Genomic DNA, 14882 nt, shown 5'->3' on the forward strand with positions numbered 1-14882 from the left:
TTCATATTTTATTTTATTTTCTATCCTTCTAGGAAGTAAAGATGTTTATACTTAAGGTGGGTAGGTAAACTATTGATCTAATACACAAGACACAACCTCTGAACTCAAAATATTTTGCAGCAAAATAATTTACTTTAAATTTGAGGTTTATTCTTGCTCATGATTTTATTTTTCTCATCTGTGATTATTTTTTTCTTCCCCGGCCTCACCTGTTCATGCCTGAAGGCACAGCAGTGCTCCACAACACCCTGCTTGGAGAACACTGAAAAGAGCTGGTGGTGGTTTCATAAGAGCATAAGAAGAACGTAAGAAAGGAAGTTTACAAATGAGAGCAGGCCACTGGACCCAGCATGCTCATTTGGTGTCCATTAATAACTAAGTGATCCAAGGATACTATCATTGATAGTGTCCTATCATATGAATACTATTCCACATGATATGGAATCATTTAATTGAGTTGCACTATAAACATGGAACTGTATAATGCTGGATTTATTATAATTCTTAAATTATTTTACATCCCCCGTAAAAAGAAAACATGTTAACAGCTGCTACCCTACAAACTGATAGCCCATGAAAGTAGATTGCAGTTCCACGTTCCAATTATATATTGATTTCAAGCACAACATATCAATATAAAGTTCAGTTACAGAATTCCTATTGGGTAAGTGACTGTCTTCCAAGTCTCGGTATGCTTTAGAAAGACTGAAGTTAATTAACTTTGAAATAAACACAAAAACTCAATTAAAACATCCAGCCTGAGCCAAGGTGCAAACAAAAACAGGTTCATTACATCTCTGACAGCATAATTTAATGTGTTGCCATTTTAATGTGGCTAGTAGCTATTAAATCAAATGTATGTTGTAAAAATTGATGATTCCGCAAAAATATAATGCCACTAAGATCTTTCAGAGCAATAATTTGTGTGCCTTATTCAAATATCAGGTCTGAAAGAGTCAGAAAAAGAGGTGGCCACCCACTTTTTAGTGTATATAAATTAGTTATGATGCACTGATACAAATAAATACATCGTCCTCGAGTTTTGAGAGAGAGATAGAGAAAACCTCACACATAATAGCCATTACGTTAGTGGTTTTCTTCTGTATGTAAATCAAGTGTAACAAATGTGCTGGGCTAATGCAATGTGAATGCCATAAGAAATCCTAGACTAGTGGCTAGCTTGGAAGAAGATACTATACATCATAAAACTATTGGTTGAAGTGCTGGCAGTCTAGACGTTGAGATTTGAGCTCATAACTTTTGAGCTCATTACTTTCAACATCCCCACATTGGAATGGGTGTCAGATGCTTTTTACACCGTAGAAGTTTTGCTGACTAGGAGCAAACAAACAAGGAACAAGACGAGACAAGTAACCAGCCAAGGCCAGAAGGAGCCCAGTGGTCATAGGGGGAAAAGTAGAGACAGAGACTCACATTTTAGGTAAGAAAAGTGGAAACAATGTTGGCCCACTAGTACACGGAGTACATCCAGAGAGATCATAATCTGAAGTCTCAAAAGGCAGAAGCTTGTTGAGGCCTTTGTTTTCGTATTGTTTTCAGCATTGCTAGAACTTGCCCTGGAAGGATGAGGACACCACCAACTAATTAACAAAATAAAACACAGATGGAGCTGGTTTCTAATAAATGCAAATACATTTCCATTTCTATTTTGCTGCCAAATATTAAATCCTTTACAAGAGCAATACCTTTTTGCGTATGGCAGAAAATCACCAGAACAGTAACCAATAACCAGAAAAATGTAATGTAATGATTGATCTATCTATTGTGTGAATTGTCCATTTACAACATGCACATTTGCTATGTTACTCTGCTTATTCATTTTTGTGCTCACTTTAGAGTAGCGATGCAAAAAGTTGAACTTAGCAGCTCTACAGTGTGACTGCAGCTTCAGATAAAGCTTTGTGTCGAAAAGCATTTCAAATACAAGTTTACAAAGTTACAACACTGTCAGCCATCCTTTATCTACCTGCAATGTTAATACCAGAACATGCTTGAAAAATCAATTGATTCTGAACTTACCAACCTTCTGTTCCCATGCATCTCACTCATCAGGACAGGGGGAACACGTATCCTAAGTCATTGTGCCAGATTATACTCTCCAGTGAAGTGGGAGCCTTTTCTTTTTTTCCCCGTTTGTAAAGTTCTGTGACCGGTGACTTTAGAGAATTAACACTGACTATAAATACCCTGCAGGAGTGGTGGTGGTCATCCCCTTAATCGGAGTTCACCTTGAGCATCACACTCCAGCATTCAGAACAATGACATCACAATGTCAGCCATTAACATCTACTGAAGAAGTATCAAGCGTCTGTGTAGAGACACGTGATGGACGGAGCAGGAGTAAAGAACAGTAAAAGTCTGTTTCACATCCTTCATCTGAACCTTTCAAGCCATCTTCCCTTTGAGTTAAAAACAACAGACACAAAACAACAACTTATTCACCAGGCTCTCACACTTCAGAGCAACAAGCCTCAATATCATGTATTCTTCTCAGAAAAAAAAATAATGATACCCCATGACAAGATAGGCTCAGCCGACCAGTTCTGCTTTTCTGACCTGATGATGGATTTAATTTATTTCTTGTCACCTTTAATGTACCAGGAAAAGGTCAGATACAGTGTTCTGTACATATACACCACTGTTGCTTGCATATGTACTGCACTGAATCAGACAACTTGTTGATTTTTGTTTCCTAAATTTCTATTGGTTTACTCCTTCACCTGAGCATTGGAATATTATTAAATACCACCACAAACAACAAAAAATAGGGATAGGAAACATTTCTTACAATTTTTTCTGTTGATTTAAAAATAAAAAATAATGCTACTTTTCTAACAGTTGGTACATCATAAGATCTTGATATGAATTTCAAATATATTCTGTATAATTGAAGCAATTTTATTTATCTACTTATTTTTCCAGTTTCTACTCCCTTGACATGGATTTCTTAACTAAACCTTCAATTATTCAATTTAGTCCTTTCCACACATCTAAAGTAAGTAATCAAAACTTGTTGTATGTTGGGCCTGCAACACCAGGTTTGAGTAATTCTAGCCCTAGCTTTCCCCTCACATTCAGATTTAAGCGATCACTGGTGTTTTGTTTATTTACAGTTAAGACTTATTACATTGACACCATGTTAAGCCATGTGTCTCTGAACAATTGACTTCTGCTGCATTTTCTATTTCAAGAATGCAGGTCAAATACAGTCAAATACAATAACACATTTTGAAAAAGCTTTTGATTAAATGATTGCTCATTTCAACCCATGAAGGCTGTGGGAATTATTAACCTGTAACTGTAAAAATTATGGGTATGACATCCCTTGGTTCAAGGTGCTTCCTAGTCCTTTATAAGAGAAACTCACTATATTCTCTCTCTTGTTCTCGTTTCTGGCCTGTTTATCCTGGAACACACCACATGATTTAAAGCTCACCTGCAAAGGGACAATTTCAGTAATCGACTAAAGCAAGCTTATAGATGGTCCACACCTTGTTTTAGGTCTTCTCATCCCCAACGTATAAACAATGTTTTCCAAATGTAGTGTCAAATAATTCTATATATTGCTATATAAAGGTTTACTTTTGGTGTGTAGAAACTGGTACCGTCTAGCATTTTCTTTTGGACTCGCATACATCACATCAATATATTCATGCACTGTGCTACTTTCATTATCTTCGTCATTTGAACTGGGTGCCAGGTATTGCATTACAACCCTTTGTATCCAGTGACTATGAAAACTGAGGTCAGGTACGGCAGAAACCTAATCACGGTTCTGTGTTCTTTTGATCATTTCAGACTGCTCTCTATGTGCTACGGTAATAATACAAGTCACAAACCAACTACATGAGAGACCATGCAAGTAAGTACTTTATACATTGTTGTTAAAATTACAGTTACAGCCTAAAGGACTACAGGTTTTTTCAGTACCTATTATTTAGATTTAGTTTCATGTAGGATGCACTCGAACAGAACAGTAAATGAGTTTAGTCTTAAGAGGGACTGTACCTAATGAATGTAACTGAAGGTCACCTGAAAAACAATCTTCCAGAGAGGTTTGGATGTGTGACAGAAGACTTGGAGAAGGGAAAAAACACAGTAATGTTTGTTAGGCAGCAGTATATTATAGGTGGCAAGTTGTAGAATGTAATCTGCTGAATTAATTATATTTGCTGAAATATAATGGATTTGACACTCATCTCATGGCTTTTGGGTTTTACCTGTAATACTTTATTTTCGTTCAGGCTAAAATCTTAGAATGAGGCTTTATTTTGTGTATGTGCATAACATGTATGCTTCAAATTTTGTTTATTCGCATGACACGTATGGTGATGTCCTGCGTGTCGCTTCTCTCACCGGACTTTGCTCTGTTGAAGTGCTTTAATCAGTCCCCTCTGTCGTTGCAGTGCTCTTTCTGCAGGCTGCGCACCCACCAGTGGTGCTTCCTTCTCTTCAACATCATCCTTTTTCACGCCTTGCTGTTTGGAGCAGATTTTGTGGAAGAGTACCTTCTGCAAGCCTCTCCGGGCACGTTCACCGACGTTAAGGTGCTGGAGATCCGAGAGAGAGCCAGAAAGCTGGATATGAGTGCTGTCAAGAACAATGTTTCCACATACTACACTATCAGCAACCCTACCGCTTGTTCCGGGATGGATATCTTTCTGTTAGCCATGATTTTCAGTACACCAGAGAATAGGACGAGGAGAGACGAGATAAGGAGAACGTGGGCTAACCTCACGGGGGTCCAGGGCCTTTCAGTTCGCAGCCTGTTTGTTCTGGGGGAGTCCAGAGCCACTGAAGCTGAGGTCCTGGAAGAGTCCATAGAGCACGGCGACATTATTCAGGGCAAGTTCATTGATTCACCCAATAATCAAACCCTCAAGACGGTTCTGGTTATGCAGTGGACTGTGACGTTCTGTCCCTTTGCGCGTTTTATTCTCAAATCGGACGAGAACATGTTTGTGAACTACGCATCTCTGGCAGAGTATTTGCTAAGCTTGAGAAGGCATCCTGAGGATCTCTACATTGGAAGAGTGGTCCACCAGGAACTGCCAAACAGGAACCCGCGCAGCAAGGCTTTTTTGTCAACCGGCCAGTACGCGGATAAGTATTTCCCTGATTATTGTGTCGGAACGGCTTTTGTTATTTCTCAAGATGTAGCCCGGAAGGTATTTGTAGCTTCTACAGGGATGCATCTCCAAGTACCTCATGATGTGTTTGTTGGATTGTGTGCCAAGAAAGCAGGGGTTGTCCCTTCTCACAGTGCCAGGTTTTCTGGGGAGAAGCACATTCGGTACAACAACTGCTGCTACAAATTCATCTTCACCTCTTCGGAAATGACAACAGAAGAGCTACCTATAATCTGGAAGGACCTGAAAGATGGGAAAAAGTGTACTCTGCTGGACACTTACTATGGCCTAGTTGCATGCAAAGCTTTAACCTACCTTGACAAGTTTTTCTTCTTTAAAACAGGCTCCATAAAGGAAGCAAATATTCATATTTTAAAGGACTGATGTTGCAGATTCTCCTCAGGCCTTGAAAAGCTTTCTAGCTAGGTTTGTTTTTTCTCACTACCTGCAATAAAAGTTATGGGCTATCTTCAAAGAAGATTGTGATTGTGCTCGTGTGTGTGTGGGTGTGAGTTTGCAACTTCAATGGCTTAAATTGGTAATTTAACTACTCTGCCGGTCTTGCAAGCCCCATGACCATGACATGATTTACAGATTGATCTTTACAGGGGAGTCAACAAGAATAGAGGGACTAGTGTTAATGAGTTTTGGACATGAGAGGGCTGATCTGAAGGGGAAACAAAGTTGTGTGATAAAATAGTGAGTCTTGCCCAATGAGAACATTTTGTAGTTAATCAACCAAGTCCTCTCAACCATTTTTTGTGATTTGGATCAATAGGTTATGCTGAATCTGTCTTGTGTTTTTGTTTTTCCAGTAAGACTGTGTAGACCCATAATGTTAACTGTCAGTGTAAATTTATATGCTACCTTGTATATATTATGTAACATATTGTGCTTACAGAGACTGAATGATATCATGTAAATGCTGGATCTTCTCAATAAATATGTGCATTTTAAGTGAATAAGGGGGATCTGTCAGCCGTGAGTCTTCAATCTCCTACGTCACACTAACATTCTGCCTTGCATGTAGGAAACTAATGACCTACCCTGTTGTGAGATAAGGGCTTGAGGAAAAATCATGATTTAGGGCTTCCGACTGAAATAACAGATGACGCTGCACATTAGAAGCAGCTAATTAATCAGAGAGGAAAAACCAGGGAGGAAGGGGGGGAAATCACAAGGCTTCCACAGAACAGCAAAAAAAAAGAAAATTACAGAATAAAATGAGCACAGACTTACTGCTTTTTTATAATCTTATCAGCCTTTCTTATATTTCTTTACCAAATCAGTTTTGCCTATGGAAACGTGAATTTACTGCAGTAGATCTATACATATAACACATTTATATATTAACAGCTATTTAAAGTAACATTCTTTTAGTGAAAGGTAACTGTTACAGTGTATAATGCCACTTGCGCCCTCTACTGGTATTATATGCACAAAGAGCTTTCATAGAAGTTAAATGCATAAGAGGAGAAATGAAAGCCCCTGACAACTGCCAAAAATCTAATAAACTGCACATTACCATGTCTTGAAACCATCTGTGAAACTGCATACATATAATTACAGCAACAACAATAATTATGTTTAAACAGACCTCTTAGAAATCAAAAGGGTCCTGAAGCACTTTGCAGTGAAGTCTCAGCTGAAGCAATGACCTATTGGGGTACAACAGCTGGCTACACCCTTTATGAACCTGACCAGTTCAAACCAGCCATAAAACATATGCGAGAACCATAAACTTGTATTAGGACATGAAGACATAGGCCTTTTTTCTTTTTCTGAAAAATAATGTAATTAAATGTACATTTTAAGAGTAATTGAAGCAACAAAATAATTACCCAAGACTTCAAAGGATCCTCCTTTGAGCTACAGCAGAGGAAAACACTCGTAGCTTGAGCTGAATCACTCTTTCCCAGACAACACTAATTTCGGCATTCTGTTGTGAAACCATCATTTGTTTTTACAAAGACATTTTTAGTCCGTCTGTCACAAATCCACAGAATTTCAGTTTAGATTAGAAATGGTGGTATCATGACCTGCAAACCTCTTGCCAGATATGATGACCTCACCAATTATTTTCTTTTGGACCAAGAAACCTCAGATTTTATTTCTGCCAGATTTGACACTCCCTGAATCAGTCTTGATCAGCAGAATTACTTCAGGTGCACAATGTCATCTTGGCATTCTGCTTCTTATAAAATGTCAGACATCAAAAACTGATCAAAAACAGCTGATGCATTTGCATGATGTATGATGGCTAATTATGTAAACAGTTAAACTGACACAGGATACTTATTATCCTCATCACTAGCTATATGTTAAGGAGTATAGTGATCCAAACTTACATTAAGGAAAAACATTTACATACCCTTGCCATTTTTATATTCGATAAAGATCATGAATAATACTTTGATTCTCTTTTCAAAATGTTTGTCGGTGAGGGGAGGGTTTCTCCTTGGGAGCTGATTAGGATGTATAAAGATTAGAGCACGTCATCATTCCAGTCAAATAAAAATGCACCCACCAGTGAGTACTGCATGGACTGTAGAGAGATAGCCAAAAGCAATAAATACAACTAATGACTGGGATTTCCTCCAAGTAATATTTTTACCACAGATTGGACTTTGAGTGGCACATGTTTGATCACAATGGAGACCTTTAGCAGTGAAATAACACATTCAATGAATGGGACTTGGAAACCTTCAATAGCATTGTACTCACTTCCAACACACTGCCAACAGATCCGGAAAGACTTTCGGAGAGGCACTAGAAGAGCACGGAAAATTGAATCATTCTCCCATGGGCAGAATTGGCTTCTCTGGCGAGGAACAATTTAAGCTGTAAACAGAAAAAGCACAAGGGCTAACAAAACACTCTTGCTTTTTCAGAGTTATCGGCTTGCCGTCATTGTAGCCAAAACCCGTGAACCCAAGAACAACAAATGTGAGCTCAAACACTGATGCAAATCAATTCATATTTGTGCAAAAGCCTATTAGTATAAAACCTGTAATGAAACCTTCGAGTGGGTACAGGCAGTTGCTGGCTTTCCCAGCCTCAGGCAATGATGTCAGATTCAGGGGCACAGGCACTTTCCCCATGCATTAGGAACTATGCCACTGGGGACGACATGGTCCAATATTCTTACAGGTTTCAGTAATACTTAATTAATAGCCCTGATCCATTGGAAATATACCTTGGTTCTTCCAGTTGACTTCACATCATTTGTCAATCCTCTCTAGTGGCTCTTTCCACTCCATGTCTATTGAAGAGTGGGGTGAGAAGGCTCGGTTTCATTCTTCGGGAATCTTGAAGAGAGGGAAATTCATAATAATCATTCAGAGGATCATGAGTCTTGCACAATTTCTATTTGTGGTTCTGTGTTGTGGCATCACCTGCAGGGTTTATTTTTCAACATTTAGATGGTGTAACTAGTCGTGTGTGTATATACCATGTGTATATATACACCGATCAGTCATAACATTATGAGCCCTGACAGGTGAAGTGAATAACACCGATAATCTCGTTATCATGGCACCTGTCAGTGGGTGGGATATATTAGGCAGCAAGTGAACATTTTGTCCTCAAAGTTGATGTGTTGGAAGCAGGAAAAATAGGCAAGCGTAAGGATCTGAGCGACTTTGACAAGGGCCCAATTGTGATGGCTAGACGACTGGGTCAGATCTCCAAAACTGCAGCTATTGTGGGGTGTTCCCGGTCTGCAGTGGTCAGTACCTATCAATAGTGGTCCAAGGAAGGAAAAGCGGTGAACCGGCGACAGGGTCATGGGTGGCCAAGGCTCATTGATGCACGAGGGGAGTGAAGGCTGGTCCGTGTGGTCCGATCCAACAGACGAGCTACTGTAGCTCAAATTGCTGAAAAAGTGAATGCTGGTTCTGATAGAAAGGTGTCAGAACACACAGTGCAACGCAGTTTGTCGCGTATGGGGCTGCGTAGCCACAGACCAGTCAGGGTGCCCATGCTGACCCCTGTCCACTGCCGAAAGAGCCTACAATGGGCACGTGAGCATCAGAACTAGACCACAGAGCAATGGAAGAAGGTGGCCTGGTCTGATGAATCACGAGTTCAAGGTGTTGACTTGGCCTCCAAATTCCCCAGATCTCAATCCAATCGAGCATCTGTGGGATGTGCTGGACAAACAAGTCCGATCCATGGAGGCCCCACCTCGCAATTTACAGGACTTAAAGGATCTACTGCTAACGTCTTGGTGCCAGATACCACAGCACACCTTCAGAGGTCTAGTGGAGTCCATGCCTCAACGGGCTGTTTTGGCGGCAAAAGGGGGACCTACACAATATTAGGCGGGTGGTCATAATGTTATGGCTGATCGGTGTACATAAATAATACAACATTCAGTCCTCCTACAGTATGAATAGAGTTTAAACACTGACAAAACAAAGTGGTAAAAACAACAATAATTATGCATCATATTAGGAAAGACCATTATTGGACACAATTAGGTTAAAAAAGGCATCCCGGAATTCAGGAGTAAACAGAACCTAAAACATAACCACTATTAAATCAACGCACTGGACATCTATATAAAATACAGCTCTGGAAAAAATAAAGAGACCACTGCAAATTTTCCTTAAATCAACATCTTTACATTTATGGCAGCCATTCCATTTATATTTTTATTTGGAATTTGGGAGAAATGTTGTCAGTAGTTTATAGAATAAAACAAAAATGTTTATTTTACCCAAACACATACCTATAAATAGTAAAACCAGAGAAACTGATAATTTTGCAGTGGTCTCATTTTTTTCCAGAGCTGTATATTTTAAAACATAAAATATCCTTCATAAATGTATGATACCTTTCAAAACTGCCTATGGAGCTTGAGTCCCAAAATAAACTGATACATTGCATCATGTAGGCTTCTTTCCAAAAATCGTCAGTCATCCAAGGGGTCTTATAGAATGTGAAGTTAAAGATGTTTTGTATTACTGTTTGGGATCATATTTCTTTAAAGTAATTAACTTAAATCTTGCTATCAGATTAGGAAGACATTCACTGAAAAGGCTGTAAAACTAAATTTAAATTATGTTCAGAGCTGTACAGCAAAACAAATCTCTTACTTTTATCAAGAAGCATTTCCAAGTCTCCAAAGCACATTTCATTATTCCAATCACCAAGGCATTCATCTGAACATTTGTAGATCATTATTTTTTAATGAAAAGTACATTCAAAGGAAGGATCATATCCATGGCAAAGAAAGTTTAAAAATAAAATGGTTGTGTGCTTAGTGTTAAGGTAATTTTATGTAGAAAACCATCACTGTTCAGCAGGTATACCAGACAACTGTTAAGCACAGTGAAGGAACTTGGCCAAAATTCCTACATCTTACTCACAGCTGATGTTGCCCTCTTGACCTTTTGCAGAGCATCTACATTTCCCAATATTTCTCAATATTCCTGAAGCTAATGTATATCCACTAAGGAAAATTAGAATTTACCAATACAATAAACTAAAAGGATTTGCAATGTACACAGCTTGGGAGATGAAAAAACAAAACTACTTAAAATATACTTAGGCTGATAACAGCAGGAGATGGAAAGCGTTTAAAGATTCATTAGGTAGTTGTTTCCTCAAGCAGATCTTAGCAACAAACTTGTCAGCATCTTGTGTTACACAGTGGTGTCAGAAGAGCTCAGAAAGCAGGAGATCACACCAATGTGATTCCGTTAGCTTGCTCACAGCCTGCCCGCTTACAACAACTTTTACCTGGTAAGTTTGTGAAGTGAACTTTGAACACAAGCAACAAAATAGGTAAGCGTGGTTTCCTTTCTTTCATATTGTTAAGGATTCTTCCATTTCATCACTGAAAAAGGCTTTGACAGGACATGTTAGAAGGCTGTACTATACAGTTTTAAGGTTTATTTTGCTTTAATTCTACCTCGCTTCCCAAATTAAGGAATGAACTATAAACAATGACTAATTTCACAAATGTATATTTGCATGTATGTATTTATGTATGTATGTATGTACACACTTAATATAGATAGTGAACCCTAAAGTGCTCTTTATAAACTTTAACCGGACAAAATGTGATTAATTTATATTCCTAATATATAATCCTAATCCTGTATACATTACAGATGGGTTATGCACCCTGAAAAAAATACTAGTACTGTGGAAATGACATACCACACTATTCTACAGCACTGGCGGTGAATTCAATTATACCACATATAGTATGAATGCGACTAAGGCTTCAAAAGGGACGATAAAAGAAAATCAAGGTTAAAGTGTATGAATTTCAATGTATAGTATAAAAATGATAAAGCAAGTCTAACGTATCAAAATGCACACAACATTGCTTTCCAATGGCTATGGCTAAATTCTTCCAAACCTGCTTGCATTTCTCTGTGCCGAGACTCTCACTCTTCAGTTACTAGCGATGAAAAAAAAACAACCTAGTTTGAATGAGTCATTTGGAAAATAAAATGTATATTGATACGCTAAACTGAGTGCAATTAGGTCATTATCAGCATTTCAATTTTAAGAGCTGCATTTAACTTCAGTGATAAAAAAAACATCCTATACAAATTAAAGATGTTGTAAAGTATCTTGCCAATAAGTCCTTTCATACATTATTCATAGAGAAAATTAGTCCCTCAAAATATATCCCTGTCGTTTGACGGCTCCCTGTCACCGGATACTCTATTGTTCAAGACTCGTTCAAATGTCTACAGCCTTGCAAAGTGTCACAATTGTGGACACCAAGTTATGATTTAATGAAATTAAACAGGAATGGCTTATTAATGCTCTACAATGAAAAAGGCTTTTTAAAATATCTACAACACAAGCTGAGTGGGACAACAAAAACTTCCCTCTGCTGTTAAATTATTAACACTTCATCTGAACTTAGGCCTGTTTCACAAGAATGGAAATTTCAATTATTTATAGGATGATTTTGCATTTGATTTTTGATTTAAGTTTTTCCCATGTTTAGTTTCTAATCCAAAATTAGATGTTTTAGAGGTTTTTCAAATAGGTTTGTCAATTTTAGTTAAAGTATGGCAAAGTGTTGCGATTGCAGAAACCTGAACTATTTATAGTCCAGTGACTTGCCAATTAAATTGGATAATAAGCATAAGACAAAATGCTATAATAAATTAATATAAAAATGCAGTACTTCAGGGTGACTTATCTGATTTCTGCAGATCAGATAAAGAGATGCTATGGACACGAAACATGAATATTCCCCCAAAAAGCTACAGAGGCAAAACAAACGCACCCTCAGCAGTTTGTTAGACAGTGGATTCTTAGCTCGGAGTAAAGATGTAAGTAGATACTTCATTAACATCCATTCTTATGTTACTTTATACTGAATAATTGCATATGGTTTATAGTCGCAATGTAATTGACATATACTTAACACCAGTGATACTCGGAGATTATAAGTAAAAATAATAATAATGCACACATCTCTTATTCAGAGCACAAGCAAAGCGATGCGTTTCTTTGCCAGTCGCCACTGTGCTATCCTGCCTCCTTGGAATAACACAGCAAACAAACCAGGGAGTGGATAGATTTGTAATTATGAAAAAGAAGACTAAAGCAAAAAAAACTAAAACACCTACGGCTGCTAGTTCAAATGTTCATGACAGAACTTTTACTTGCAGATTGCAGAAATTAAGTGACATAAACATTCAGGATTATGTTAATCAATTTCTGAATCACAGTTTCAATCAAGTATTAATCAGGAATGTAGTTACTGGCACACTGATGTGTTTTATTTTGTATTTTTACTACTGCTAGTTTTGTGCAATAAGACTTTTAATTATATTGAAATCAGAAGTGCCATAATTGTCCAGACCTCAGACAGGCATACCATTATATTTATAGATAAGCCCCCCCAAAAAAGACAGTTTAAAGCTCTTGGAACTTAACTTTGTAAAAATAAGCTTTTAATTTTGGCATGAGCCATTTCTTACATACCTCCTCTGTAATTATCCCCGAAAAAAGGCTTGGTTTAAATAGCCTGTCAAGCCACTAGAATGCTCTCAGAACTGAACACAGAGACCTTGATTGTGTTGCATTTGTTTGAAGAGCAAAAAAGAGTTTTTAAATCAAGGAATCAGAAAATATATTAATGTGAGTCAGAATATTAGTTAAGTGGTTTTTCAAGCATTCATGGCATTGAGTGAGACAGACCCAAGTCTGACTGCTAACACTAACTGATGCTTACCTCTTGTTAACACCAAATTAATGATATTAGAAGGAAACACACTTTTCTTTCCTTAACACTCCATACTTCTATTGTTTTAGCGTGCACACCACCCACGTTATGGCACGTTTGGAGAAGAACGCTTACTTTTCATGGAGGATCATCAAAGGGCTCTTGATATTTACCAGGTACCTTGCTTCACATTGTGCAGTGCTTCCTGCTTTAGCTGCCGAGACACTCGGAGAGCAAATTACTATGATTAAACAGGACAGCCACCATTGTGCCCCTTAGCTATGATTAATTGGGCTGGCAGGCCTTTTAACCGTGGTGCTTATAAGAGTTGCAGTTTGACCTTCAACAGACAGATAACAGAAACAAACAAAACACATCAATTACATTCCAGCCAAGGAACACAAAAAGCATATACATTTGCATTTTACCATTCACAATATGGGGTTGGGGAATCAAAAGACTGTTTTATTTGGTGTGACACCGTTTTACCAAAGGCTCTTTCATTCACAGGTGGAAAAAGAAACCGTGCAGAACATGTTTCGAGACCGAGGGCACACCAACGAAGCATACCTGCCTACCATTAGTGAGAAGAGATCTCCGCTGTATCAGACGTCCAGCTACATCATCAGCCATTCGTACCCCTACCTCAGCAGAGGGATTCACAGTTTTGTATCCTCTGTTATGTCACAGAGATTGCTGGAATATAAAAGCAATCAGACTGCCAACCTGGGACATGTAAGCCAAGAATGCACGTAATAACATTATAGCTAGAAATCCCAAACCACAAACAAAATGAACTTCCCATTAAACCACACCCTTGCATCTAAAACTGCAAATGGGAATCGCTTGCTGTGTGCAGAATCTGTAAAACTAAAATAAAATATACCTCATGCAAAGTTAAGTTCAGTTAAACAAATTCACTTGCTTACATAATCAAGCTGTTATTTTCTGGGTTTTCTAGAACAAACTGTGCTAATATGATTCAGTGAAAGATCATTTCAGTTCAGTTCTGCCTTTCTTTCACAATCAGATTCTACTTTGTAAGATTTTAATTTATTTTCCATCACAGAAACTACACAAAAGTGTGACCTCATCCAAGCCATCCAATGTCACCATAACAATGACTTACCTTGGGCAAGGTCTTTCTACACAATCCAAGGATGAGATGAAAGTGTTCCAACAGATTTGCGGGGGAGAGAATCTCTGTGTTTTTAAGGGATACTTACGTCCAGGAGGTAAAACCCAAGATCTGAAGAACTATTTTCATACAGTACTTTCAATTTTACAAAAGCTTAATTTCTGCTGTGCTTTTGTTTAACCATCTAATGCCATCTCATATAGGAGTAGAAGCTGTGTGATTTAGATGTCACTAAACTGTCAAAGTGTTGGTTTCTTCAAGTCTTAACAGATGCCCTATTCATTTGACAATCCAGTCAAGCACAATATGCAAGATTAAAAAGTGGAGGAATGTGGATGAATTACCAAAAGGGAATTCTCCCTTTTTCTGTTCCTCAAGGGATTGAAAA

At 38.1% G+C, this 14882-nt stretch overlaps 1 protein-coding gene across 1 annotated transcript; it reads left to right on the forward strand.

The window, feature by feature from the left end:
- Positions 1 to 4337: 4337 nt before the first annotated feature.
- On the forward strand, positions 4338 to 6104 carry b3galt9 (beta-1,3-galactosyltransferase 9). Its single transcript, XM_066712464.1, has one exon. It carries the CDS (start codon positions 4338 to 4340, stop codon positions 5532 to 5534), a length of 1197 nt encoding a protein of 398 aa, XP_066568561.1. The 3' UTR covers positions 5535 to 6104.
- Positions 6105 to 14882: the final 8778 nt, after the last annotated feature.

This window comes from Amia ocellicauda, chromosome 9 (genome assembly GCF_036373705.1).
Source record: "Amia ocellicauda isolate fAmiCal2 chromosome 9, fAmiCal2.hap1, whole genome shotgun sequence".
NCBI lineage: Eukaryota > Metazoa > Chordata > Actinopteri > Amiiformes > Amiidae > Amia > Amia ocellicauda.

Excerpts from the sequence above, each read along its gene's own strand:
- b3galt9 (XM_066712464.1), top strand. The coding sequence starts at position 4,338 with ATGACACGTATGGTGATGTCCTGCGTGTCGCTTCTCTCACCGGACTTT.